This window comes from Numenius arquata, chromosome 5 (genome assembly GCF_964106895.1).
Source record: "Numenius arquata chromosome 5, bNumArq3.hap1.1, whole genome shotgun sequence".
NCBI lineage: Eukaryota > Metazoa > Chordata > Aves > Charadriiformes > Scolopacidae > Numenius > Numenius arquata.
In genome coordinates this window covers 2334203-2360437 of record NC_133580.1, presented here as the reverse complement: position 1 = coordinate 2360437, position 26235 = coordinate 2334203, and the positions used below count along the sequence as shown (strand labels likewise).

At 43.9% G+C, this 26235-nt stretch overlaps 1 protein-coding gene across 2 annotated transcripts; it reads left to right on the top strand.

Annotated features, from left to right (window-relative positions):
- The first annotated feature begins 633 nt into the window (after positions 1-633).
- Positions 634-16657, top strand: RLIM (ring finger protein, LIM domain interacting). 2 transcript variants are annotated; one of them, XM_074147515.1, is made up of 4 exons: positions 634-816; positions 10651-10839; positions 11711-11794; positions 12621-16657. In XM_074147515.1, the coding sequence occupies exons 2-4, from the start codon at positions 10671-10673 to the stop codon at positions 14153-14155; spliced, it is 1788 nt and encodes a 595-aa protein (XP_074003616.1). In that variant the 5' UTR covers positions 634-816; positions 10651-10670; the 3' UTR covers positions 14156-16657. The 2 variants fall into 2 exon arrangements, with proteins under 2 accessions (XP_074003616.1, XP_074003617.1); XM_074147516.1 differs by lacking the exon at positions 11711-11794 and having other exon boundaries at positions 638-816; positions 12621-15150.
- Positions 16658-26235: the final 9578 nt, after the last annotated feature.

Below are 26235 nucleotides of genomic sequence, written 5' to 3'. Positions count from 1 at the left end.
AAAAGAGGAGTGTCTTAGCTTTTATATAGTGTGACAGTTGTCTTTTAAACGTGACACCAGATCAGGCAGCGGAGAAAACCCAGAGCAGAGGGGAGATGCTGCCACAGTTAAGAGGTGAGAAGAGTGAATATCCATACTGACAGACCCCACTCCTCGCTGACAGGTTTTTCATTGGCTTTTGGAACTGTTGGTCGTTGTCGGCCTCGAGCACTGGCACCTCTACCCAGTGCACCCCCTGAGGTGACACGAAATGGCCCTGCACTGACAGGCCAGGTTCCCATGGGGACACAAGGCCCTAGTGCTGCCGCGCCCTAACGGCACCACAGGCGGTCCCTGCTGAGCCCCGGGACACCCCGCGTCCCCGCGGGGCATCAGCAGGCTGCGGGCTAAGCGGTTGGCCATGAAGACCCTGGGCGGCCACCCGGATTCCACGCCACCGGGCCACAGACCTCGGCCTTTGCCCCCTCTTCAAAATGGCGGCGCCACCCGGCACCGGGGCCGCTCTACCCCTCGGTCCTCCAGGCTCCTCTCGTTGGGCCGCGCTCCCCCCGCCCCCCCGCACACACCCCCGAGGGGGCGGCGGCGCCTGCGCAGAGGCGCGAGCGTCTTCACTTCCGTTTGCCGGCGGCCGCTTCCGGGCCCCCGTTCCTTGGTAACAATGGAGCAGAAAATGGCCGCCTGAGAGGAGAGGGAGGGCGACGCTGCGGCTGTTTGGGGACGGACGGAGCGGGGAGAGTCAGGACCGAGCCCGCTGAGGAGCTGGGAGAACAGCGGACTGAGAGCTGGGGAGGCGACGGCGGGCGGTGGCGGCGGGCGGTGAGTGTCGAGGCCGGAGGCGGACTCTCAAAATGGCCCGGAGAAGGGAGAGGCCCAGGCCCAGGGGAGGCGGCGGCGGCTGCGGCCCCCGCCCGGCGCCGGGAGGGCCGCGGAGCCCCTCTGCTCTCGCTCCGGGACCGCGCCGTGCGGACTGCGGGGTGCCGGGCAGGATAGGGCGGCTCCGGGCTCCGCGGGGCTCGGGAGGCCGAAACCGCCCCGCGGCAGAGGCGGAGCGGGGTGCCGTGATGGAGCTGGGGGCGGTGATGGCGGTCTGGGCGCGGGTGTGCCCGGGGCACTGAGAGGATCCTTGGCCCCCCTTTCCCTGGGATGGGCCGGGCTCTGTCACCCTGGGGACTTTTCCCCTTTCTCCCGGGGCGTGTGGCAGGGCCTCCCATCGAAGGGGGGCGAACCTGTTCCTCCCTTCGGAGCTGGGGGAGGGTTTGCGCTCCCCACTCAGGGCGGGCTGCTGGGCCCCTCACCCTCTGGGTAGCTAGTTGGGGTGGAGGAGGAGTTGAATCTAGCCCCTTTTTGGAGGGGTGGAGTGGGGGGAGGAATTACAGCCACTACCTTGGGCCTCACCATACTGTTTAGTGCCCACTTAAGGAATCTGTAGCTCTTCAGGACCGTGTTTTCAGCCTGTTCTTCCCCCGAGTTGAAACAAGAAGCCTTGTTGTGGGAAACAGGCAAGAGGAGCTCTTCATATCTCTGTGTCTGTTGTAAGGGTATTGATCAGCTTGTGACCTGTTAAAACCTGTGATGTTTGCTATTCCTATCCTGTTAGTTTCACTCCAATTAATCTTGTCATCTTTTCTCTGTCACCTTAGTTTCCTGTGCAAGTTCTTGCTTCCCTTTTTAATATTGTTTGTTGACATTTAAGTTTGTTTAGTGTGTTTCAAAACCATTGTAAAGTCCAGCTAGATGTATGTATTACTTTAAGTGATCTGCTTAAATGGAGGAGCAACATCAGGTTGTATATAATAGTATATAATGTAGTATAACATAGTTATTAAGGCTTATGTGTCTTGATTGTAGTAGGAGGAGCCTGACAAAATGTTTCACAGCAAAAAAAGTACAGATTTTATTTTGTTTTTATAATAGTTTTGTTTGTTTCACCGTTTTTCAGGAAGATAGAGTCTTTATACAGAGAAGCTTGTAAACAAGAATTCAAACTTAATTGTACCCAATAGTACCATAACACGTCAAATTTATTTTCCCTGTCCATATTGGCAGTACTGGTTAATTTCAAGTGGTAAATTGTTGACAAAATGCTAAAGAAGCTCTGATACCAATTTGTCCCTGAATTTTAATTGCAGTTACTTGTCAAGTCTTTTTTAAAAAATAAATAGTTGGCTGCTTCTTGTGCAGTTAATTATCTTAATTAACAGTCAGATGCTTAGTTCTGTTGGAGTGGTCAGCTAGCACTTAAACTGACTGTATTCCCTCTACAGGTTTACCATTTTGGAATTAAAAGAATTATAGCTTGGAATTATGTCTGGCCTGTTCCTGGAAAGGGGAAAACACACCACACACCATAAAATTAAGGGCTTCTTGTTATGTTACATCACTGAAGCATAACAACTACTGTGTTCTCTTCATCAGCAATTCTGACTACCTAATGTTTGTCACTGAAATAACCATACCAGCATTTTTCAAGCATGTAGCGGTTGTCATCTGTATCATATTTATTTTCCGTATTACTGAATTCATAGATGTGCCAAGGTGTACTGGAAAACAGTGTTCAAAATGTCTGGTCTCCATTACCTGTCCTTTTTTCTTTCTGTCATACTGGTATTTTTAGAGGAGTGGGTAGTGTGATCCCTAAATGGAAATGTTTTTAAAACGCCTATACCTGCCTAGCTTGTTCCTTTATTCCTCTTATCTACGGGAATGTATCAAAATAAATTCCTTGATGTTGGTAGAATGCATCTATAGCTTAACGCTTTACTAGGCTGTTCTGAATTTTTTTGTAGAGAGCTCAGTTTCTGTGCACTAAAACATTTGAATCCAAACAAGATTATTGGGTATTTGTCCAAGTTTTTGTGACTTAATCTCAGTCTTAGTGAAAGCGTACCAACTCTTGAGCTTGCAGAAGTTAATCTTGAAGGGATAAAACCAAATGTGAGTGTCTCTGTCCTCAAGATATTTTGATGGCGGTCTTGTGCAAAGTCAAAAACAAGACTTCTGAAGAGTGCAGCAGGACCTTTGCATGGTGAGTAGGGATAGCCAGGAGCATCACAGAGATCCCTTTTGCTTTTGCACAGGTTCTTGGCTCCAATTAAGATCACAAGAAACACACACCTGTGTCTCCTTGAAACTGTTCAGGTTTATATTAACGAGGTACTTGTTAATAATTTTTGCTGATGTGCGGTGTTGAAGATCAGCTTCTTACTCAAGGAGGTCTGCAGAGTTGTATGATCTCATAAAACTGTCTAATGATAATTGAATATGTAGGAAAAGTCAGTGCACAGTTTCTCTTAATAACTTTAAAACACTTTGCTTAGAGGGCTCTTAATTTTAATATGCAAGATGTATGCGCACGTAGTCTTGTTTAAAATGCTTGAGCTTGCCTGCCTTGGTGTATCATCAGAAATGGAATTCTAGTCTTACAGATACCTATTTGAATGCAAATAAATTTTACTTAATTATATTTCCCACTTCTATATTTGTTAGGCACTAGACATCAACAACAACAACAAAAATCCACGTATCGGCATTCCTGTGTGGGATGTGGTTGTAGTGACTGTCATTGTTTTATTGGCCTTCTGCTTTCAGTACTATCTGTCTTAGCAGCAGTTTTGTGGAGACAGTGAGATTTGGTAGTAAACTCAAAGGTGTTTTATTCTTTTTTTAATTGAAATTCAGTGAATTATGATAGGCTTAGTGCTTTCAATAACCAGAAGTTCTGTTTCTTCAGAAATCAAAATATGGTCATCATGTAATTTTGTGGGTACAACTTCCTTGGATGTTAATCCTGTTTATACTGCTATCACTGGTTACTTGAGTGAAGTATAATTTCTTCTTTGAGCTTCAGAGTAGGCCTTCTGCTTGCTGACCTAGCAGGAAGCTCACTCTTTGAGGAAAACAGCATCGTTTAATGGCATTTCAGTGCTGGAAACTTGTTACACCTTGCATACACTAAGCTTTCTCGTCTGTGATATCATCTGAATTTGAGGGGAAACAGGCAGTACTATCTTAATTTTATTTTCAACTTGCATGTGAGAAGTTGTTGTTTCAGTAAGTGCAGATGATAAAATGCGAAGCCCTGGATTTTGGCAGTTCTTGCTGCATTTTATTTTCAGAGCTCCGTCTTTCAGAGTTCCACATGCTCTCAGTATTCTGGAATTGCTAAGCTCTACTCTTTCGTGTGGAAGATAACACTGCAAAACTGCAGTGAGTTTTGTTCCTTTTTTAACTAGATCTCTTTGAGTTGGGAATTTATACAGTAGGATGGCTTGTCTGCCTTAGATGCTGTAGGACTGTTGGAGACTGATGAGATTCTGTATCCTGATTTCTTCTCTTCTTTCTGACTTCTCAGGAGTTGATAGTACATCTAAGAGCATTTCTCTTCTTCATCGCAACAGTTGGTTCTGTTGAAATGTTTTCCTGTGGTTTTTTTTTATTCTGTTGAACTTTTATGCAACTGTTCTGCAGAAGTATTCATCTGCTTTCTATTGTTTAAAATGTATGTTCAGAATGGCATCTTGGTTTAGGGCCTTTGCTTTGAAACATACTGGGGTAGTGAAATAGCTGAGTTGATGTTTAACACTCCTCCTTAAGCTGTCGTTTAAATTTTATAGCAATTTACACGGAGCACTTCGTCGAAGTAAAAATTTTCTTCCAGCTTTCCAAAAGTGGTACATATTCCATGATGGTTTTTGAGGCAAAGAGGATGTAGGGGATTCTTGAGCGTTTAAAATATGTAGTAAGCTTAGTGGAAATCTAGTAGGAGCGTAGATCTGTGGTTCATTAGAATGTCAATGGAAAGCAAGAATAGCGGGGGGGGGGGGGGAAGTATATCCAAAATTCATCATGCACCTTTGAAAAGTTTGTTACTTGTTAACGTTTCTAAGATGTAGATGAGTACCTGGACTACCAAAGCCTTTGCTGCGATTGCAAAAGAAAACTCATGCGCCTGCACAAAAAGAAAAAAAAATAATCAAACTTGACATAAGGAAGCTCCCTGAATAATGCAAATAGATAGCTGTTTCATTTCACTGTTTTATGGTATCTTTCTCCTTTAATGATAGGATTCGCTGACAGTCAGGATTTGCTTCTGCTTTTGAGCTTGCAGACTTGAATGATGAAATATTTAAGATGAAAACATAGTTTCTTCTATGTCTTACTTTCTGCTAGTTTTGAGCGTTGAGAAATTGAATACTGACTGGCATGGAAATTTATTTTTCAACTTTTAATTCTTCTAGGAAAATCTAGTAGTTGGGAGGTGGGGTGCACGTGAAGTTGGTTCTGTTTGTGCTTCAAGAACCCGAGGTAACAGAACTGCCTGTTCTAGTGCCGTTCCTGTGTCATTTGAGAAATGGAATTGGAGAGGCTGGGGCTGGTGCTGCCAGACGGGATGGTATGTTAGAGCCGCTCAAGTCAGAGTTCATGGAAAGCACTTTGAACAGACAGCTGTGTTGTGCTTCTGCTGTAGAGCTAAAATGTCTTTGCGATACGTTCAGTGAAAGCACAGGAGGAAAAAATAGTTAATCCGTAACAACCCAAACCAGAAAATAAGTATTTAAGGCTTCTACTACTGAGTCACTCCTTTTAGTCAAAGGGTTTGATAATTTCTGAAGGCTGGAAGTAAGCAAGGTGCTCTACCGGTTGAAGTACCTAATTAAGATGAGGTTATGAATCATAAATGAGAAATTAGCCTTCTGCTGAGCACATCTATGAAACACTTATTCATATTGCCATCATCTTTTTTGTTTATACAAAGGTATTAATTATGTTGCTGGGACGTGAGGTAATTCAGGAAATGTTCCTAACATACAGGGCACTACAGATTCTCATGTGAGGTTGAAATACCAGTTACACCTAGATGGGGGGAATTTTAGAGGAATTTTTTGTTGCACAGCTAGCTTGTGAGCATATGAATTGTTTCTGCAGTTTAACTAATTTAGCATCTTTCTCCTGTTTAAATTTGAGACTTGACCCATAAATCTAATGAAGATTATAACTTTAAGATACTGCTTTTTCTCTTAACTCTACAGATGAGTGATTTCTGAGTTTGTCACATCTTCTAAGTTTTACCTAGCTAGTTTAATGAGAGTTCTAATATTTTATGGTGGGTTTTTTTTAAATATAAAATGAACGCAGAGCTAAGGTAGTGTCTTGAAACTAATGTCAGGAGACATTACTCATTTTTGAAGGAGGAAGAGCCTAGTGATTTATGACTGTACCATATGGTCCATTAGTACTTTTTCTGTAGTCCGTAAGTGCTAAGCAGTATGGAGAAACGTGGTGTTACTGTTGAGGGTAATGGACAATGCAAGTATTTTATCACTGCTTGCTGGCCCACTGGATTGTTTTTAAGCAGTAGTAAATTCCTGACTGATTGGATTTAGTTTACACACGACTTGGCATAAGGGAAAATGTGAAATATTTCTTGTACCTTAAGAATGATAACTTTGCATTATTGAAGGAATATCTAGTACTCTTACATTGTTCCTATGCAAAAATGCATAATATTACTTCCTCTTGAGTAAAAGAATGTAACAAACAATACCTTTTGTGGGCTTTCTGTTTTTGCTGCTGCAGTCTGGAGCAGCAGTGGAGAGAGAGCTAGTGATTTGTGCTCTGAAATCTCTGAGACTGCTGAAGCGTAACTGCAGGGAAGATACTTTGCTGACTTGTGGAAGGATGGGAACACCAATTAAGAATTCGCTGCAGTTAATGTGTCTGGATATTCAGCTGCTGAAGAATTTTCTCCTTCATTTCTTTCTTTCTTTTTTTTTTTTTTAAAGGAGAACATAATTTATTCTAGCTGTGATTCTGTTTTGTGCAAAGTTTAGGTGATTTCCTTTCCCCTCTGCCTAGTTTTCCCATAAAGAGATTGTCATTGCTGGATGTCTCAGCTGAAGTTGGCAATAGTCAACAGATCTGAACTTCCTGCTCGTAGATGTGACCTTCCCCACCCTTTGTCAATTCAGTGCCGACAAGGAAGGACACTAAAGAAGGAAATTCTGAATTTTTAGCTTGGATAAGAACAAAGTCTTACTTTGAGTTGAACTAAACCACTGGAAGAAAGAGAGGCAGAGTTGAAGCGCACCTGCTGATTGGATAATCGAGTGTTGGTTATTTTGTTGTAACTTAGTAGTATACCTGTTGGTTTTCCCTCATCAGGTTTCCCTGCATTACTGTACTCAGCTTCCTTAAACCAGTCTTAATTTTCTGCAGCATACGAGCTGAGAGCAGAATCCTGAATGAAGGACAGGTTTTCAAGTTATTTCTGCAACGCTCTGCCATGCTGAAATAGGAGCGAGGTGACGTAGTAGCTGCCACTGTGGAAATCCTGTTGTACAACCAGGTGGGACCCATGGAGTCGTGTCGAGACAGTAGAAGTCTAAATAGTCTAGTAAGTTCAGTCTGGTAACGCAGTGCTCTGAAGTGGTGCCGGGAGGTGAAGATTAAAATGGACCATGTGGACAATGAGCTGAGTGGACAGTGAAGAGATAGGAAGTAACAGAAGCATTAGGGTAGAAATCCTATTTGCCATTTACTGGTTATAATATCGGAGCTCTAGTTTGAAGAGTATTGTCCCATTTGCTGTCAACAGTAAGGTAGGGAGGGATGTGCTGATGTGCGTTTATGCATTTCTTTGCCATCTGTATTTCTATCGATGTAAACATCCCATATAGATAGAGCATTTCTAGGACGCTGAAGCTAAACAGCATGAAGTTGGGATACAGTGGGCGAGTTTTATCTGTTACAGTCGCTTGCAATATGAAAATACAGTAAGTTTGTCACTAGTAGAAATAGTCCTAATGTAAATTAAACTCTTAATTGAAGATCCCTCCTCTGAGGCTTTTTTCTTAGCAATAACCTGTTTTCAGTCTTGATCAGTAGCTGGTTTTATGGTTTAGGAGGGAAGATATGAGATGATGGAGGAGCAAACTTGGAAATAAGACTGACTTTGACTTACTCTGAGCATTTCGTAAAGGATCACGTATCGAAGCGTACATCAGTCTGTTGGTAAAGAGGTTTCTCCCCATCTCACCTGCGCCTCACCTTCACTTGTTTTACTCTCCTTTTTTTTCCCTGACCAAGAGTGCCCCTTCATCTTCTCAAATGGAATGGGCAAATGACTTTGAATCAAATCGGCATTATGTAGCTAAGGTGCCTGCGAGCACTGGAGTTTGCAGCTAAAAGGAAAATTTCAAAGCATAAGCAGTAAACAAATGCCATGCTTTGTATGCATAGTGCGGTTTTCTATTTTAAAAGCTGTTGTTGAATTAGTCTAATGCTTACAAATATGTTAATATTGCCATCTTTATGAAGACATTCTATATGTTTTAAAGTCAGTAAATGCCAAGATGGCAGTCGTTTTGGGGAACGTATTTTACAAAATTTTATGCTATTCCTGTCCCTTAGCATCTTATTTCATTCCCTTATTTTCTTAATCTTATTGTCAACTCTGTTTCATTGTTGTCCTAAGAAAGGGAATGCCGGTTAGAGTCCTGATGTTTATCCCCAGAGAACTAATGCATGTTTCAAGGTTTTATTTTGAAGGCAAGTCTCTCGTTCTACTTCAGGCTTTATTCAGATGATTCTTTTAAAAGCAGCTGTCTTTGTATTTCTGTTATCTTCTCTAGAATGAATACGTCTTTAAGTGAAGTTAACTTGGAGTCACAATTCTGCTACAGAAAGCTTGTAAAAAGTTGTTTGAGTTTCAAGCAAGCTATGTTCTCGTTAGAAATCCGTGTCTGAGATCTGACTGGGCTCAGTTATGAAATCCGTATGCCCTTCAGAGTTGAACATACCTGCTGAAACCGTTGCACAACTCTCGCTGTGAATGGGGCTGTTTATCGGTGTATTTGACAGCACATCACATGCAAGTCTTCAGACGGGCCACGCAGTCTTTAGATTGCACCAGAGATTTAGCAATGCAGAGAAAGCTGATAGGCTTCCATTTGAAATGGTCATAATCCTAGGGATTGCTGCTGCTTACTGATAAAAAGGTGAAAAATAAGCCTAATTTCTCTGGTGAACCAAATAATACCAGTAGCCTTGGGTGTACTGTATTACTGAGTGGCAACAAGTCATTTGTGCCTCAATATGACTAACTTAGAAACAAGTTCTGCTGCGTCAGAATTCAAGACAAAGAGGGCTGGAGTAGCTGTTTTATAATCTGCAATAATGGAGTGTCCTATCCTGTGGAATTTTCTACTGTTACACACCAAGGTTGTCAGTGCACTTTAATTTTCACAATAGCAGCTGAAATAAAGTACCCCTGGAGATCGTGCAGCACTGCTCTTCTGTGGAGAAGCACTAATGTAAACTGTGGGCAGTCTTGACTTGACAGCTGTGCTGACAAACCAAAAAAAGATGCTTTTTGCACTAGACAGATGTCTAAGTGTTGGAAATTTTCCAGTGAGAAGCAGAAAAGCTTTATTCTTCCAGTATTTTCATGTCACATGAAGTATGGTTTAAATGAAAGGAATGTTTTCTGATGGGGAATGTTATTGCAGAGCTTTTTAGCATGCAGAGGATTAGCTTGCTAATCACCTCTCTGAGTAACTAGATTCTACCAGTTGTACGGGAAAATTCTTGATGTTGTGAATAACGAGGATGGTGATTAAGGAAACTAGTTATTACTTTAACTTCATTTGATATATTTGCATGACGCAAGTAGTGCCAGAATGTCTCCTGCATTTGCATATATTTTGTTATAATATTTATCAAATGTAGACATGGCGTTCATCAATAATTTTTTTTTTGAGATGCACACATTGTCGAGGATCTCATACAAATGAAAAACGATATGAGGAGAAGGTTATATTACAAAATGCACGATACAAGAAGACGGCTCTTTGTAGCAGGAGTTACACCTGGTGTACACTGTGGAGTTTTGTCCTGGAAATTCTAGTTCAGTAATCCAGTAAATGCTGAAACTTGCAGAAAATTCTTCTCTTGACATTAAACTACACCGTTGATTTTACAAACCCTTTTCCTTTTTTGAGTAAACTCATAGTCTGGGTTGATTTTTTTTTTTCTTGCACGCATGGTATTCCATGGCATCTTATGTCTTCTATATGCCTTCTTCATTCTGTTAAAATTCACTTGGATGTTGAAGAGGGTGTTTTTCATAGGCAGTAAGTTAGATTGGTTCCTGCTTTCCTCACCATAGTGCAGGGCAGGAAGAAGTGGTGGACACTTAATCCCATGATCGTTTAGAGAGCGTGATCAAGGATGGCTTGCTTATACCTTGTACTGCCCTGTTGTGTGGCACTGTAAGGCATGGTTTGTGATTTGTGAGGCAGTTAGAGAATTTGGAATATTTTATGCTAAAAAGCGGATAGTCATGGACACAGTTAACTATGTAAAGATGGACTAAGGGCTATGGCTGATAGCATTCCACGTGTTTGTACCTGCTGCTTTGTTGAGTGATAATGATGGGCATAAATTTCATTTGTATTTCTTGAAGAGGTTTGTGCTTTGAGAATTATTTGTGATCCCTGTGGTTATGCACCTTATCTGGAACTTCATTAGCAAACTACTACCCCCTTGCCAAATTTAAGGTTAACGATGAAGGATGTAGTACATGGTAAAGATACCTAAATTTCATGCTAGGTTTCACTACGCTGGATGAAGGATTTATTTTCTCCTTTTTAGGTACTCTTCCACTCATCAAGATGGAAAGCTCAGATTCTAGTGATAAAGGAAATGTTGATCAATCAGAAGCACAACGTCAGAGTCAGCTAGATCGGTTGGATCGAGAAGAAGCTTTCTATCAATTTGTAAACAACCTGAGTGAAGAGGACTACAGGCTTATGAGAGATAACAATTTGCTAGGAACACCAGGTAGGTAATGCTTGCTTATGTACATCGTTCTAGAATTGCTTGTAGGTGATTTGTGTCATTTTCTGTTCTCCTGAAACTATTTCACCCATTTAGTTTGTGTGCTGCAGTTGTGTTCCATGGTAGGAAGTAGCTTCTTGCTAATCTGTGGATACTGAAATTTGAGCAATCCCCTGACTAGTGGAGAGGTAGTTAGGATGGTGCGGATTCATCAGATACAGAAGTCTAGTGTTTACACAACTTGGTGGGAAAACACAGAGCTGATCCAGTTCCAGTTGTGGACCCTTACACATTTTTGATCGAGAAGTATTCTCCCGTAAGCATCTGTGTGAAAACTTTGTGCTGATGAGGTTAAGAGTTTGTAACTAGGATGAGCAGTCTGATGCGAGAGTCTGCACGGGCATTTTTATATCAGTTTTCAATTGACTTCTTTAAATTGATTCTTTATAGGATGATACCTAATTCAAACCAGTTCTAATTTAAAACATGACTTCAACTAATTTAAACCTTTTTTTTTCATGCTTGTGAAGGTGTTATCTTAAATATTTTACTCTGGACAGCCATTTAATTGGTATAGGATGATGAAAATTGCTGATACATTGCAGAGGTTACAGAACCAGAAAGCACATTTATCTTGAATAGGTTGAAACTGTTGGATCTTTCAGCTTCAGCAAAGCTTACTTGGGACAATGGTGCTGAAGTGTCTGGAACTTCCCCTTAGCAACCTGTTTGGCAGTTTCATTATGGCAGGATTTAATTAGGAAAAAAAAGAAAAAGACAAGCAGTGGCTTGTACCTTCTTTAGAAGCTTTTGATAATGCTTGCCATACATATGATTTGGAAATATTTTTGGAAAATTTTGCTTATTTTCTAAGGTGAAATTACTGAAGAAGAGTTGCTGAGAAGGCTACACCAAGTTAAAGAAGGTCCACCACAGCAAAACAGTGATGAGAATAGAGGTATATACAGTATTTGTGAAAACTCTTAACTTTAGCACCCCATATGGACCTTAACTTGAGTGCAGGAGTGGAACAAGTTAAGCCTAGGCAGGTGCAAGGTGAGCTTTGTTTTAAAACTAAGTGACCGTTATGTCTGATATCTGCTGCAGAGGTCAGTTTGGGACAGATTTCACTCATAACGCATCTGTTATTTGCATCAAGATGAAGATTCATTTAGATTTCTTTCTTTTTTTTTTTTTTTAAATTTATTTAAGATTGCCTTCCTGTCTGCTTCCTTCCTTTTGGCAATCCCTCTTTTTAATGCAACATTCTGCCCTTCCGAAGATGCTATATTGCTTTTGTTATCACGCTTCTGTAGAGACTGGTGGAGGACGCTGGGAGCTTACCAGTGGGGTTCATTCTTAAGTGAAATAGATTTGCTATAAAGCCATTATTCAAGTGAAGGGTCAGGACAAACTTAGTTCTCTATTTAGCCATTGATAGATCACTTAATTTTTGAAAGGAAAACAAAGAATATTGATGTGTTATGACACCTGTAATGTGACTTTCCATTTACTTATGATAAAAAACGTGTTATTTCGATGGCTTGTTCATTATGTGATGGCTGCAGCCTATCTACTTATTAGAAAAATGTCCACTCCTGCTCCCTTAAAAGAGCTTTGGTAGATAAGAATTGTGAAGCTACGTGTAAAACTGCAATAGTACTTGGTAGGATTAAGCACTTCTAAATTGTCACTTGTTAAACTAAGCAATTATGTTCTTGGAAAAATTCACTCCAAAACTAGCTCAGTGCTCTAATTTTGGTAGTTCCCTGTCTTTTTCACAGGTGCAGAGTCCGCAGAAGATGTTTCAAATGGAGATTCTATAATAGACTGGCTTAATTCAGTCCGACAGACTGGAAATACAACACGAAGTGGACAACGAGGAAACCAGTCTTGGAGAGCTGTGAGCCGGACTAACCCAAATAGTGGTGACTTCAGATTCAGTTTGGAAATAAATGTCAACCGTAATAATGGGAACACAAATCCAGAAACTGAGAATGAGCCATCTGTAGAGCCTTCCAGCGGGGAGGATTTGGAAAACAGCCAAAGTGACTCTGAAATTCCAAGGTCTGAATCGCCATCTGTAAGGCAGCCTGGATCAGAGAGGAGCACTTCGGAGGAGATAACAACCGAGGAAGCTTCCCCTCCCAGAGGGCAGAGGAGAGCGAGAAGTAGGAGTCCAGAACAGCGGAGAACGCGGGCTAGGACTGATAGAAGTAGGTCACCTATTAATCCAGTGAGTGAGGCTCCTCGCAGGTCTCATCACAATACGTCATCTCAAACACTTGACCACTCCTCAGTGAATGAAGCTGAGGGAAGCTCTAGAACTAGGCAGCATGTGACGTTAAGGCAGCATACAGTGGGGACTGAGATGCCAAGTGAAAATGCAGTTCTGTTTTCAACCCCTGAAACAAGGCCTGTTCCTCAAGCAGCAGGTTCTTCAGAAACTAATGGCACCGGTGAGTCTGCAACCCCTGGTCAGAGGCCTCCTACCATAGTACTTGATCTTCAGGTGAGAAGAGTTCGTCCGGGAGAGTATCGGCAAAGGGACAGCATAGCCAACAGAACTCGGTCCAGGTCCCAGACACCTAACAACACTGTCACCTACGAAAGCGAACGAGGAGGGTTTAGGCGCACGTTTTCACGTTCAGAACGGGCTGGAGTGAGAACTTACGTCAGTACCATTAGGATTCCGATCCGTAGGATCTTAAACACAGGCTTGAGCGAGACTACATCAGTCGCTATTCAGACTATGCTAAGGCAGATAATGACAGGCTTCGGGGAGCTGAGCTACTTTATGTATAGCGATAGTGATGCAGATCCTAGTGGCCCGACTCCAAATCAGAACGTGGATGCTTCTGAGCCGCAGAACGGAGGCGGTGGTACTTCAAGCAATGAAAGCACAGATGTTAGCTCAGGGGAGGTGTATGAAGGTGGCAATGAAGGTGGCTCAACATCTGGTGCCAGACGGGAAGGTCGGAATACGAGGGGATCGGTCACATTCGAAGAAAGCGGTTCTCTACCATTCCTTAGCCTAGCACAATTTTTCCTACTAAACGAAGATGACGATGACCAACCAAGAGGACTCACCAAAGAACAAATTGACAACCTAGCGATGAGGAATTTTGGTGAGAGCGATGCTCTGAAAACCTGTAGTGTGTGTATTACAGAGTACACGGAAGGCAACAAGCTCCGTAAATTGCCTTGTTCGCACGAGTATCATGTCCACTGCATCGATCGCTGGTTATCAGAAAATTCCACTTGTCCCATTTGTCGCAGAGCCGTCTTAGCTTCTGGTAACAGAGAGAGTGTTGTCTAAATGAGATCTGAAATTATGGCCGAGCAGCTAGTGTGATAGTGATGGGCAAAGAAGTCACTTCCTTTATGGCCACTTTTTGAGTGGTACCTCAATGTATAGTAATGACTTGGAGTGAATCTTCCCTCATGAAAGCGTTTTCTCTGAATTCAAGCTTTTAAATTTGCAAAATTTCTTTAATTAGGGTTTTCAAGATCTTGTCTTTCAAGTTTGGGTGTTAAATTTCACTTGTCCAAAGACATCTTACCACTTAAATTTTTAATTTTTTTTTCCTTTGTGAAGAGTATTAAGTTCTTTCCCCCCCCCCAGCCCGTGCCATCCCAGTCCAATAAACTTTTGGTCCTCAAGATCGTGCTTACGAGGAGTTCTTTGAGAAGTCATCCCAGCTAAATGTATATGAGTCATAGGGGAATTTTTTGCAAGAAATCCAACTATCTGAAAAAATAATATGAACTTAATTGCACATTTGAACGTACTTTTAATTTTCGTACTGGGTTAATATTGGACATGTCTGTGTAAATAACACTAATGTTAGCCCTTTCCCCATCACTATGGCACGCTGTAGGATGAGCTGTTAGCTTAATTGGGATATTTATCTTGTTGTGGAAATATAAGAATTGCCTATGCTTGTTTAAATAATAAAAAAAAAAAATCTGTTTTAAAATTGTAAAGCTTTTTTGTAGAAGCTCAGTACTTTTCCAATGCACTGTTGTACTAACGCATTAAGAATTAAAATTGTACCATGCTTAGAAATCAAGAATGCTTTTCATACAAAACCCACCACATGGAGAGCAAACTAAATCCGAGAGAGCTGCTTTTGTAAGTGTGTACCTGTCAAGAGCAGTGCATATCTGTACTATTTATGTGAACAGCTACTGTAATATAAAACCAGTTGAATTAGACATCTTAATTGCATTAAAAAATATGGAAATTAAATGTTATATTTGCAGTGTTTTGGCTCAGTAATGCCACCGAAAAAGATGATAAAAATTAGAAACTGTTCCAATGGCTGGTGATTTCTTGGTCTGGTTACTAACACGGAATAACACAAAACAGTATGTACCAGTTCATTCAGTGAGGTTTATGCCCAGTTTTTCTATTGACTTTCAATTTTTGAGGCATCTCTGTGTAACTATTCAGCAGACAAGTATTGACAGGTTTGTTTTGTTTTTGTTTGGTTTTTTTTTTCCCCACCAGCATCAACTATATTTATTAGTAACCTCTGGATCGTGCTGATATATCCAGCGTTGGTCGCCTGGGACTCCAGTGCCACAGAAAAATAACTTAAGTATTAAACGGAAAACAGATTATTAGAGCGTTAGGTTAAATTTGAAAATTATAATTGATGATGGGAGTACACTTAAATGTGTAGCCGATTCTAAGAATAACATTAAAAATTCTTTATACTCCTATTGCACAGATTAAAATGAGTTGAATTTATTTTATGTATGTGGCATATTGAAATTGAGAATTGGAGAATGTACCTCAGCTCTCATCAGTGTCAGGGGAAAACAACCTTCCCTTCAATGACCCCTTCTTTGTTTCAGTCCGTAATGAGTTTATTTTCTAGCTTACATGTGCTCCAGGGAAGGCAGTATTTATTTCGGCTCCAGGGCAGTAGTTATGAAGGGATATGAACTGCTCTTGCTGGCTCTGGGGGAAGTGTTACTTGCTCCTCAGATGACAAAACCAAAGCTGGCCTATCTCTTTTTTTTTTTTTTTTTCCCCTGATTAAAACACATTTCTTGTGTGTTATAGTGGTGGTTGCACAAACTATAGTCTCTGCTCTAAGCCATTGTAAGGTCTCAGCAGCTAGTTAAGGATTCCACAATGTTCCAAATTGTCTGATTTTATTTTTTTTTTTTTTCTACGTGTGTGTTTTGTGGTGGTTGGTTCAGTGGGAAACCCTGGCTGGCTCCTGAGCTCGCTTTCCTCCTGGTGGGATGCACCGTGGTGGCAGAGGGGGTGCGTGTGTTCGTTTTGAGCAGAAGAATAAAGAAGCTCATGTTTTTGAATTTTTTCCCTCTGCCATCACCGTACAATTGCAATGCACTGTTGATTTCAGGTGCTGGATTCTCTATGCCAAAATTTCCTCAACAAAATAACACTTCTGCCTTTCTTCCCGTAGCACTTAACATAGCAAACACGTGCTGTGGGTTGCGGTTTCCAGTAGCTTTACTGGCTTACTGGAGCATAGAATTAGAAGGGAAAAAAAAAAAACCCTTTCTACGTGAATACCATGTTAGATTTTGAAAGTCTGACGTATATCTCTGAGGACTAAAGCTGGTGCCCAGAAAGAAAGGAGCCTGCTAGTGCTAATTAAAGTGAAATACGGCTGTGATGCGTCTCATTCAACACGACTTTCCTTTCCATGTTCCGAGTTTTCCAGTAACTGTTCACGGTGGTAGAATCAACTTTCCCGGTTTGTTATAGCTTAACAGTGGCATGCCTTAACATTTGATCTTTCTGTAACAATAGCAACTAATAAACTGTTGGAGGTTTCCCAGATGGTACCAAGAACAAATAATTTAACCTCGGATCAGGAGGCCTTGGATTTTCTCAATGTTTTATAACGCCTTTTCCACCGCCTGAGCTTGCTGAAGGCACGGGGGGGTTTGTTGCCTGAAATTAAATTGCTGATGCAGCAAAGACCTTTATGTAGCCGAGTCTCTGTTTCTGTTCTTTTAAAGTTAGATTGGAGTTAGGAAAAGCCAATATTAACGCTTCAGTTGCTAACAAAAATATGAAGGACACTAATAAGGTTCGCAGCCTAATTTACAGCTTACGAATAATTTTAGTATTGAGCATTTGTGCTTATCGCTTCCCTCAGTTTATGCTTTCTTGGTGTTACAGGAGGGATACAGGCACTTAACCGATGCTTGTAGCCGTAGGAAGGGTTAAAATGACTAGTTTTGTGCTTTTCCAAGGCCTGATGGTGCAGAAGTGATGGGTGTGAAGAGGCAGAGCCGGCCCTGCTGCATCCACCGCCGCGCTCACAGTGCCACCCTGTGGGAGCCTCAGCCTTCAGACCAGGGTCACTCCATCTCCCTTGGAGCAGCACGGTTTCTTTCACGTTCAAGACTTATTTATTTTATTTTTGAAGGAGGTTCCCTGTTACTGCCGGCCTCTGTAGTTACCGTGGTGGATTTTTCCTGCTGCAACCCCCCCAAGCTCCTGCTGTGAGTCTCTGGGAGCCAAATTCCTTCCTGACAGGACAGACCCATGGCACCTCCATGCGCAGCAATTAAAGCAGTCATGAGGCCAAAACCTAGAAAAATGCATGGTATTTTCTATTTAAGAGTGCATTTGATAGTTTAACTCGTTTATGAAGTGATAGAGAGTTGTGGGTGCTTTTTTTTTATTTATTTTCTTTTTAATTGGGACTTTATCCATTAAAAGGCTGAGGAGTTATTCCCGGGGTTTGTTAGATTTCCCTTTTACGGGCGCTTTTTTATTTCTTCGAACAAGTTGGGTTTTTTGCAAAGGGCTTGTAGGCAGTTAACGGGCTTGTTTTAAAAATGATTTGATTAGGGTAGGTACCGCGTGCCTAGAAATTACTCATTAGAAGTTTAAAGAGGGTTTTGTAGGAGGTATTGATGCGCAGCCCCAGCTGCGGTGCTGTGGTTTTGGAAGGAGCCGTAATTGTCCATTGTGTGGACTTCGAAAAGGAAGGGATTTTCCACCAAAGTTGGCACAACGGACACTAATGACTGTCAGTCCCTTTTCCTGTCACTTCTCTGGATTATGCAGATGCGGAGAGTCCAGAGGACTCTTTCCCTGGTAGATCTGAGTCGATGTTGGTCTTGAAACGGGTCCTACACACAGAGGAGGTTCCCAATAACAAGGGTTTAATGTGAAGATGAGGAGGGCAATGCAGTTAAGGTTGACCATCACCATCGGTCTCTGGCTTGTAGCGGTGTGACGAGGGGGTTTCTCAACCTCCCAGCGTCATCTTCACCATCGCACTGCACCACAAAGCTTCATCCCGTCAGTTTAGCCTTGATTTCGGGATGCTTTTTATTAATGCGTGTAGTCTTGGAACTGCCCGATACTGGGTTTTCCCACCGGGCAGCCTTGCTCCCGCCGCGGGGACTGGTTTGGCTGGAGCGAGGGCAGGGATGGAGGCAGGGGTGGAGCTGGTGGAAATCTCTGCCCGCTCCTCTGCCTTCTCCCAGGAGGAGGTGCTTGGGAGGAGGGCTGGCTCGCGGCCACCTTGAGGGAATTCATAACAAATTCAGAAGTATTTCCAACCTTTACGTACACTAGGCCTTTCTGTTTGCTTCTCCTTGGCCAGGGAGGGGAGGAGGAGGGCGAAGAGACAGAACCAATGGTGACTTACCCAAAGTACATATAAGCTGTGGTGTGTTTAAGAAGAAAAGCAGTTTGTGTCTGTTATACCAGGGCTTCCCAACCTCTTTTTTTGATATGAGGTGTCTCTCTTTTTATTTTTATTTTTATTTTTTCCTCCTGGGGAAACATACCATTGGATTTGTTTTGATTGTTTTATCTGGTTTTATTCCCTTAAGCTAAAATACCCGAGACCCCTTCCCGAGTTGCGCTCTCTGCTAGTGAGGCTGGTGGTTGGGAAGCCCTGAATTCAGCTGAGAATGTAAGTTTTTTGGTTCCCCCCCCCCCTTTTTTGTACAGTGCTTTCCCTCTGTTTATACTGGACTTGTTTCGTACGAAATGGTACTCTGAGGTCATCGGGCAGCAGTTCAACCAGATTCAATAGCTCACGACCAGGAGGAGTTTGTTCCCTGTGTAAGATGTCATAACGCAAATTTAAATAGACTCAATAAAATGCATGAAGTGTTCATTTTGTGCTTGATCATCACTCCTTGGGTTTAACTCTTCTCACGGTGGGAACGCGCTGGAGTAAACGACGGTGGACGTGGTGGGAATTTATTTCCTCCGCACACCTTTTCCCTTGAGGCCGGGCAGAAAGGAAGGAGCCGGGATGGTACAGAGTTTAACTTCTCGGAAGAATTTATTGCTCCTTTAGTACATAAAACTGAAGCAATAAATCTCGCTGTGTCCCAGACTTCTGTAAATCTGTCCGTGGATAATGGGGGATACCAAAGCTGTGTCTGGAAGTTGTCTGTCAAGTGGAAGTTGTGATTTTTACGGGTGCCCATCAGGACCAGGGCCCGGTGGCCGGGGCTGTCGGGGCTGAGTCTCCCTGGAAAGCAGCGACGCTCACGAGCAGCTCTCACATATGGCTAAAAGCTTCATCCTAAAATTAGTAGCTGATGTACGTGCAAATGCTTCTTTGAGTGGGAAGGAAATTTTTTTAGGGTGTGGGGAGCTATCTTTGTTATCGGCGCTTCCCTCACCTCGGCTCCGTCCCTTGAGTAGGAAGCAGGAGCTGCTCCCCGCGCCGGCCGTGATGGAACAAAAGAAGGGGTAGGAAGGTGATGTGTGTCTTGAAAACACACAGCACCCGGTGTTTCGGGTGCCTTGGTGGTGGGTAGCAGCATCCCTGATGTTCCACAGCATGGGGAGTGATGCTCCTGTTGGGTAAGGAGGAGAGTCCTTACTTTGAGGGTGGCAGAGCCCTGGCAGAGGCTGCCCAGAGAGGTGGTGGAGTCTCCATCTCTGGAGACATTCAAACCCACCTGGACACGTTCCTGTGCAGCCTGCTCTGGGCGGACCTGCTCTGGCAGGGGGTTGGACTAGATGATCTCCAGAGGTCCCTTCCAACCCCATAGCAATCTGTGATTCTGTGAGAGTCGTGGGCTTCTCCAGGGGTGCCTTGAGTTAATTCTACTCCAGCTTCACTCTCTGTGGGGAGAGAGCTCTTGGATAAGGGCATTTCCCCCCCCATTCCCACATGCTTGATCCAGAGCTCCATGGTCTGTCTTGCTCTGCAAGCGTCCAGTCTGAAATTGAGTCTTTAAGCTGGCATTAGCTTTTATTTCGGTGGCTTCACTCAAGCAGCGGTTCCCACACTTTCGCACCAGGAGCTGTTTGCCAGGTCACCGACACGTCCCTGTCGGAAATCCTTCGGTTTGGGTAGCACTGCATTTGTTCCTAAAAAACTATCCATCAACCCCCAAATTGCTCGAAACAGTCCAAACCAACCTTGGAGCACGTGTGTGCCTGACTTCATCCCCATGTTTGTTTTCTTTAATATACTCAAGGCCTTTGTTCTGGCCTGGAAAACTTTATATAACCTTGTTCCTCCCTCTCGGTGCTTAAACCCCGTAACCTTTTACGTTGTCCTGCTCCTCCCCTCAGGGTATCTTTCCCTGGCAGAGCCAAAGCTTCACAGGAAAACACGTTTGGCTGCTGGTTGGGAGGAGAAAGGTGATGTTTGGCCAAACTGTCCACCCCAGAGCGATGGGGGTGCAGGAATAACCGTGCGTCTGGGGGCTCCTCACCTCCAAAGGGGCTCTTCCGACCCCTCCTCAGTGGGATGGAGCGATTGGGCATAAAGATGGGGAGAAAAGCAAAGGCTGTTGCCTGCTCGCTTGCCCTTCCCAGCTGTTTCAAGTGGGATTGAACCTGTTTTGGGGCTTTTAATATAATGAATCTAAACTCAGCTCTGTTGTGGCTCCCTAAACCCTTACAATAAAGTTATATAGGGAAAACTAAACCCACTTTTTAGTCTTAAACTGGAGGGGCATTGTCTCCGACGCTAATGAGATGCTGATGCTGCATGCTCCAACTGTTCCCCTGAATAAATCCCCTGTTAAGCCGAGCATGTGAAAATCCAGGCGTCAAGTCCCCTCAACAATGATTACTTCATAAAACAGGAATCAACTCATATTTGCTGAGGGTTTCTTGAGTTTTGGCACCCTACGCTATCAGGGCTCGGGGTTTTCAAGGAAAAAGCTTTTGAGGTGGCATCCTTGGGATGACATCGCCGGAGCTGGACAGGGACCGTGGCACCAGGAGGGGATCTGACAGGCTTCTGGTTGCCAGCAGAAATGACTTTTTTTTTTTTTTTTTTTTTTTTTTTTTGGCACTGGTTTGATTTCTCAGGATGGATTTGCAGAATGTGATTTCTCCAGGCTGAAAGTTTGAGGCCAGTGGGTTTTTTTGCTCTGGAGCGGTGGCTCTGCTCATTTTGATGGGTCCTGTATGAAATGCCGTGAAGCAAAAAGTGCCTGGCTTGGTTTTTTTGGCTTTAATACCTTCTCTAGTCTCCTTCCACAGCACTGAAACACGCCCGATGACACCGCCCCAGCCCAAAACCCCACAATTTGCCCTGCATCTGCAGAGCCAGACCTTGCCCACAGACTGGCTGGTGGTTTTGCTGATGCTGCAGGGTGTTACGGGTGTGAAACCCCTTGAAATGAAGCTCTTTCAGGAGCTCACAGGGTTCGTCTCCTGACTCCAGAGCAGGGATCTGTGCCGAGATATGAACAGAGGTGGGACCGCTGGGTGCCTGCCCTGAGCATCGCTCATGCCAGGCAGGAAAACATACAGTGGAAGAAATAGTTTCATCTCTGTAGGTACTGCCGACTTCTCAATAAATCCTAAATAAACTTGGAAATGACTCAGCCTTTGCTGCTGGCACCTTTGGGATGATCTTGCTTTAGTTTGGAAAGATGGAGCTAAATAAACTGAACTACTTCTAGAAAGGGGGAGGCTGGTTAAAGCTCTGGAAGCCGATTGCTGTCGGCTGGTGTCCGGGCAGTGCTGCTCGTCCACCTTCCCCGCACGTTTGGTGTGGCCAGGAGGGAAAGAGGAGGCCAGGAAATGATGGAAAGGGATGCAGGGATGAAGGAGAGAGGAGGGGAAGGGAATCAGGAGGTGGATTAAACTGAAGGAAAGCTAAGGAAGGGTAAAAAAAAAAAAAAAAAAAAGACTTTTGAACTGTGCTCGTCTGAGTGGGGCTGGCGAAAACATCAACACAGGTGCAAGAAGAATAAGGGTGGGAGCAAAGCACGGGATCCTCGGGGTCTGGCTGCGAGGACGCAGAGCAGGTCCGGAAGAAGAGACCTGGGGAGCGTGGTCCAGGGCCCCTTGGGGGGGGGGGGGACACAATGTGATGTTGGCCACGTACGCCGGGGCTGGCCCGGCCTGAACAATGCTCCAGATGAAACGACAACAGATTTATAACCATAAAATCCCAATCCTGGGCGGAAAAGGTGCATTCCAGAACAATAGCAGGAGCCTGCGCGGGCGGTGGGGGGGGACACCCACGGGCCCCGCTCGCACCCCACCCCGCAGCCTCTGTTTACACAACTCCGCCGAAAAAGCCCCCGAACGCTGCTCGTGTTTCCAGTGTGGGATCGAGCGGGGCTGCGGGTGATTGGGAGAGACTTGTTTAGTGCTGCTCTGGTGCCAAAACACCAAAAAAAAAAAAAAGATATAGAAAAAGCATACCCCGAAGCCTGGGCCAGGATAAAGCATGCACCAGCGAACAGGTCCAAAAGCAATCAGCGCTTCTCGCAACCCAAGGGGTTTCTCTATTCCCGCACCGGCGGGGTGGGCTCGGGCTGCTTCCCGGCATGGGGGGGGCTGCGGGCTCAGCTTTGGCTTCGGTGGCAGTGGCTCCCCGCCACCGGGACCCTCCCAGCCACACACACCTTCTTGCTCTCTTTTTCCCCTCTCCCACTTCTTCCCCCAACCCACCCCGTGCTGTGTTTGCCTTAGATCTAAGCGTATATATTTTTTTTTAATTTTTTTTTTTTTTTTTTTCCTCCCTTGCTTTGCCCTGCTGCCAGTATTAAGCGGTTTCCCGTCTTGCATTTTAAAAGGCCCCTAAAACCCAACCTGAAGGAAAGGGAGCGCATCCCGAGCTCACCCCAGTGCTCAACCCCAGCTGCACCCTGCTTATTCTCCTTTCTCCTCCCGTGGCACATCCCGGTACCCAGGCACAGGCACTGGGCACCCCGCTCCTGGGGCTGTGGGTCCCATGACCGCCCCCCCCCCCCCCGGCTTGGTGGCCCCCTACCTGAGCAACAGCCCTGCCGAGCCTGGATGCGGCTGAACAGCCCTGGGAAAAGAGTTTTTCCGAATTATTGCTTTAAATGATGACAGCAAAGTGTCCTGGTTTGAGGTAGAGCAGATCAGCATTTAGAGGCAGAGATGATTAAAAATTAGTTCCTGCCACTCGTCGCTGCAGCCTTCAAAGTCCTTCAAAGGACTTGCAGACAGGGTATTTTTTTTTTTTTTTCCTCTGGTGCTTTTTTTTTTTCTTTTTCTCGAAGGATTATAATATTGAAGTCCTGCAAAAAAGAAAACAGATGGAGAAGAAGACAATGAAAGAAAACAAGCCCAGCCCAGAGCCCGCGGGGAGAGGAGCGGAGCAGCGGCTGGGCACAGCAGGAACCCGTGGCCTCCAAATGCCCAGTAACCACTGGCAGGACGTCAGCCTCGCCCAATAACAACCACATACATATGTATATGTCTCTCTAGATGTGTGTATAAATATATATATATATGTATAAATTAAAAAAACAACTAAATGTAACTATAGATATTATATATGCCATTCACCCATATCTATCCAAAACATACATGTAATTTATAACAAACTAAAATAAAACATTGACATGTGGTTCGCATTTAATATATAAAACAAACATGTAAATTTTGCATTTTGTAAGTACAAATGTCAACGATTACACGTAATCAGCGTGTTTTAACCCATGATATTTCGATTTTAGTGTATGAATAGATACATAAATACTTAACTGTTGTGCTATAGTAATGAAAACATCCCCCTTTTTGTTGTTGTTGTTGTTGTGGTTTGGTTTAGGTCTTTTCTAGTTTGGTGCCTTTATATTGAAAAACTCAGGGGTTTGCCCTGATACGGAATACTTCTTTTTTTTTCTCACTTTTTCAACTTTCCTTGTATTAAGGTCGGATCCAGACGCCTGTGTGGAGAGGGGTGGTGCTGCTGCTCCGTGCTCTGGGCTCAGCAGCGAGGCTGAGCGGGGATTCCCAGCAGGCACGTGCACAAACACACCTATGGAGATTTTATATATATATATATATATATTTTTATTTATATGGAGCTTGTGGAGATGGCCTGTGTTGAGCTGATGCTCCCTGGGGCACCTGGGAGCAGCTGGGCAGTGTCCCCCCACACCGTTGCCTCTCTGAGTGTCCCCATGGATGTGCAGCCTGCTTTTATCCTGTACCCCAAGCCCCCCCCCAAATCTTCAGCCATCCCAAGAATATTCTAATATTAGGCTGGGATTGCTTTTTTTTGCTCGGTGCTTTCCGCTCCCAGGAATGGATGCAGCATTTCCTCTCCGTGCTCTGTCCCTGCATGCACAGCACGAAGTTCTCTGGAGGAGCTCGTTGCTGTCGTCTCATTCCCTTTGAGTCTTTATTTACCATCTCTTACCTCCTGGTGCGTTTGTTTTAAATACTATTTGCAGTAAATATCCCCAACTTGAAAAAGGATTGAGATGCGCATTAAAAAAAAAAAAAAAAAAAAAAAAAAGCCTGAGCTATATAAAATTAATGCATATGTCAGCTTTCATCTAATGTCAATTAAAGCACCTAGTGTAAACAAATCATTAATATAAAGTCCTTGGTAAAAGCCTTGTTTTCAGTGTTTCACAGCCACAGTAACCTCACTTATGAATAATCACCCCCGGTGTTTCCCGCCCTCAACCCTCCCATCACTGCTCTTACTGACAGAGAAGATTAGCTCTCCCGTGACCAGCGCTAATACCCAGGACGCCTCACCGTGCCCCTGACCTGCTGCCAAAAGGAAGAAATAATAAATAATACTAATAATTAAAAAAAAAAAAAATTGTGCTGTCTCTGTGTGAGAGCCCCCGTGGAGCCGCAGCCCCCCAAAGATGCTGGCTGATAAAAGCCCGGGGGGGTGGGCGAAGGGGAAACCTGTCTGGGGGCTCACCCCAAAGACTGACACCCCTTTGGGCACCGAGATGCTCTCAGGAATTTCTTTCTTTATTATTTTTAATTTTTGATGCCTCAGTTGGGACAAGGACCATCCTCCACCTGCCGACACCACCTCCAGCTTTCATCCCTTCGGGGTGAAATGGTGTATGAAAGACTTGCTAAAAATAGTTCCTGCTTTAAACTGCCACCTCTCCAGCCCCTTTTCTTTTGACATCCCGGGCAGGCACTGGGCAGAGGGTCGGCAGCAGCCGGGAAAGCTGCCGGGGGACCAGCGCCTGTGACTGGCCATGAGGAGAGGAAACCTGGTGAGACACAGGCACAAACCCCCTTTTCTGTTTAAACTGGTTTTATTCTACACAATTTTTTTTAAACAACATTCATAAAACATTAATTACAAAAATGTGCTAATATGGGGTAGGGTTTTGTTGTTTTTTTTTTTTTATATACCAACAATCAGAAATTCACATTTTGAAAGGATAGTCATACTTTTAAGACATACATTCAAATATTTTACTTCCAGATACAAAAATTTAAGGGAATATAAATCGCTTACAAGGAGCAGATGTCCAAAAAAAAATTAAAAAAAAAAAAAAGTGATTTTAGACTTCGGGGTCTGACTTCTGCATCAAATTGAGCGTTTGCTTTCCGGCCATTGGCTCTGCTGGTCTGCCCAGGGTGCCCAGCATCCCTGGGCACCTCGCAGGACCGGGTTTGGAGCCACACACGGCTCCTGCTGAGCCAGAACTGGGAGCACAGTGAAAAAAAATGAGGTTGCAAAGCTATTGAGGGTGCTTGCAACCTTTTACCGAGTCGTTCTAGTGGGTACAGACACTGCGAGGGTGAGCGTTACCAGCACATCGGTAGGGCAAAGCAATCAACCCATCCCAAAAACCTGTGGGAAGGATTTTTCCCATCGTGATGGAGCTAATGCTGATCGTGATGGCCCCACTGGAGAAAGGCACGGCATCGGGACCCACTAACGGGGGGGAGATGGCAGCAGGCTTGGAGGTCCTGCTTTAAAAACAAGCCATTTCGTGAATTACCCGAAACAGCCAAAATTCAAGCCTCCACCCTGGTGCGCTCATGTGGAGTTTGCTCCAAAATCCACTCATCCGAAAGCAAATATTTGGCTTCATCCTGCTGGATTTCAGGGCAGGGGAGGGAAAGCAAGGTAATTTCCTAATTGCCCCTCACCTCCCCAAAAGTCCTGTCTCCAGTTATTAGCAGATTCAACTGGCTGAAACAGGATA

Excerpts from the sequence above, each read along its gene's own strand:
- RLIM (XM_074147515.1), top strand. The coding sequence starts at position 10,671 with ATGGAAAGCTCAGATTCTAGTGATAAAGGAAATGTTGATCAATCAGAA. Across the intron at positions 10,840-11,710 it reads CAATTTGCTAGGAACACCAG|GTGAAATTACTGAAGAAGAG; the intron begins GTAGGTAATGCT and ends TTATTTTCTAAG. Across the intron at positions 11,795-12,620 it reads AAACAGTGATGAGAATAGAG|GTGCAGAGTCCGCAGAAGAT; the intron begins GTATATACAGTA and ends TCTTTTTCACAG.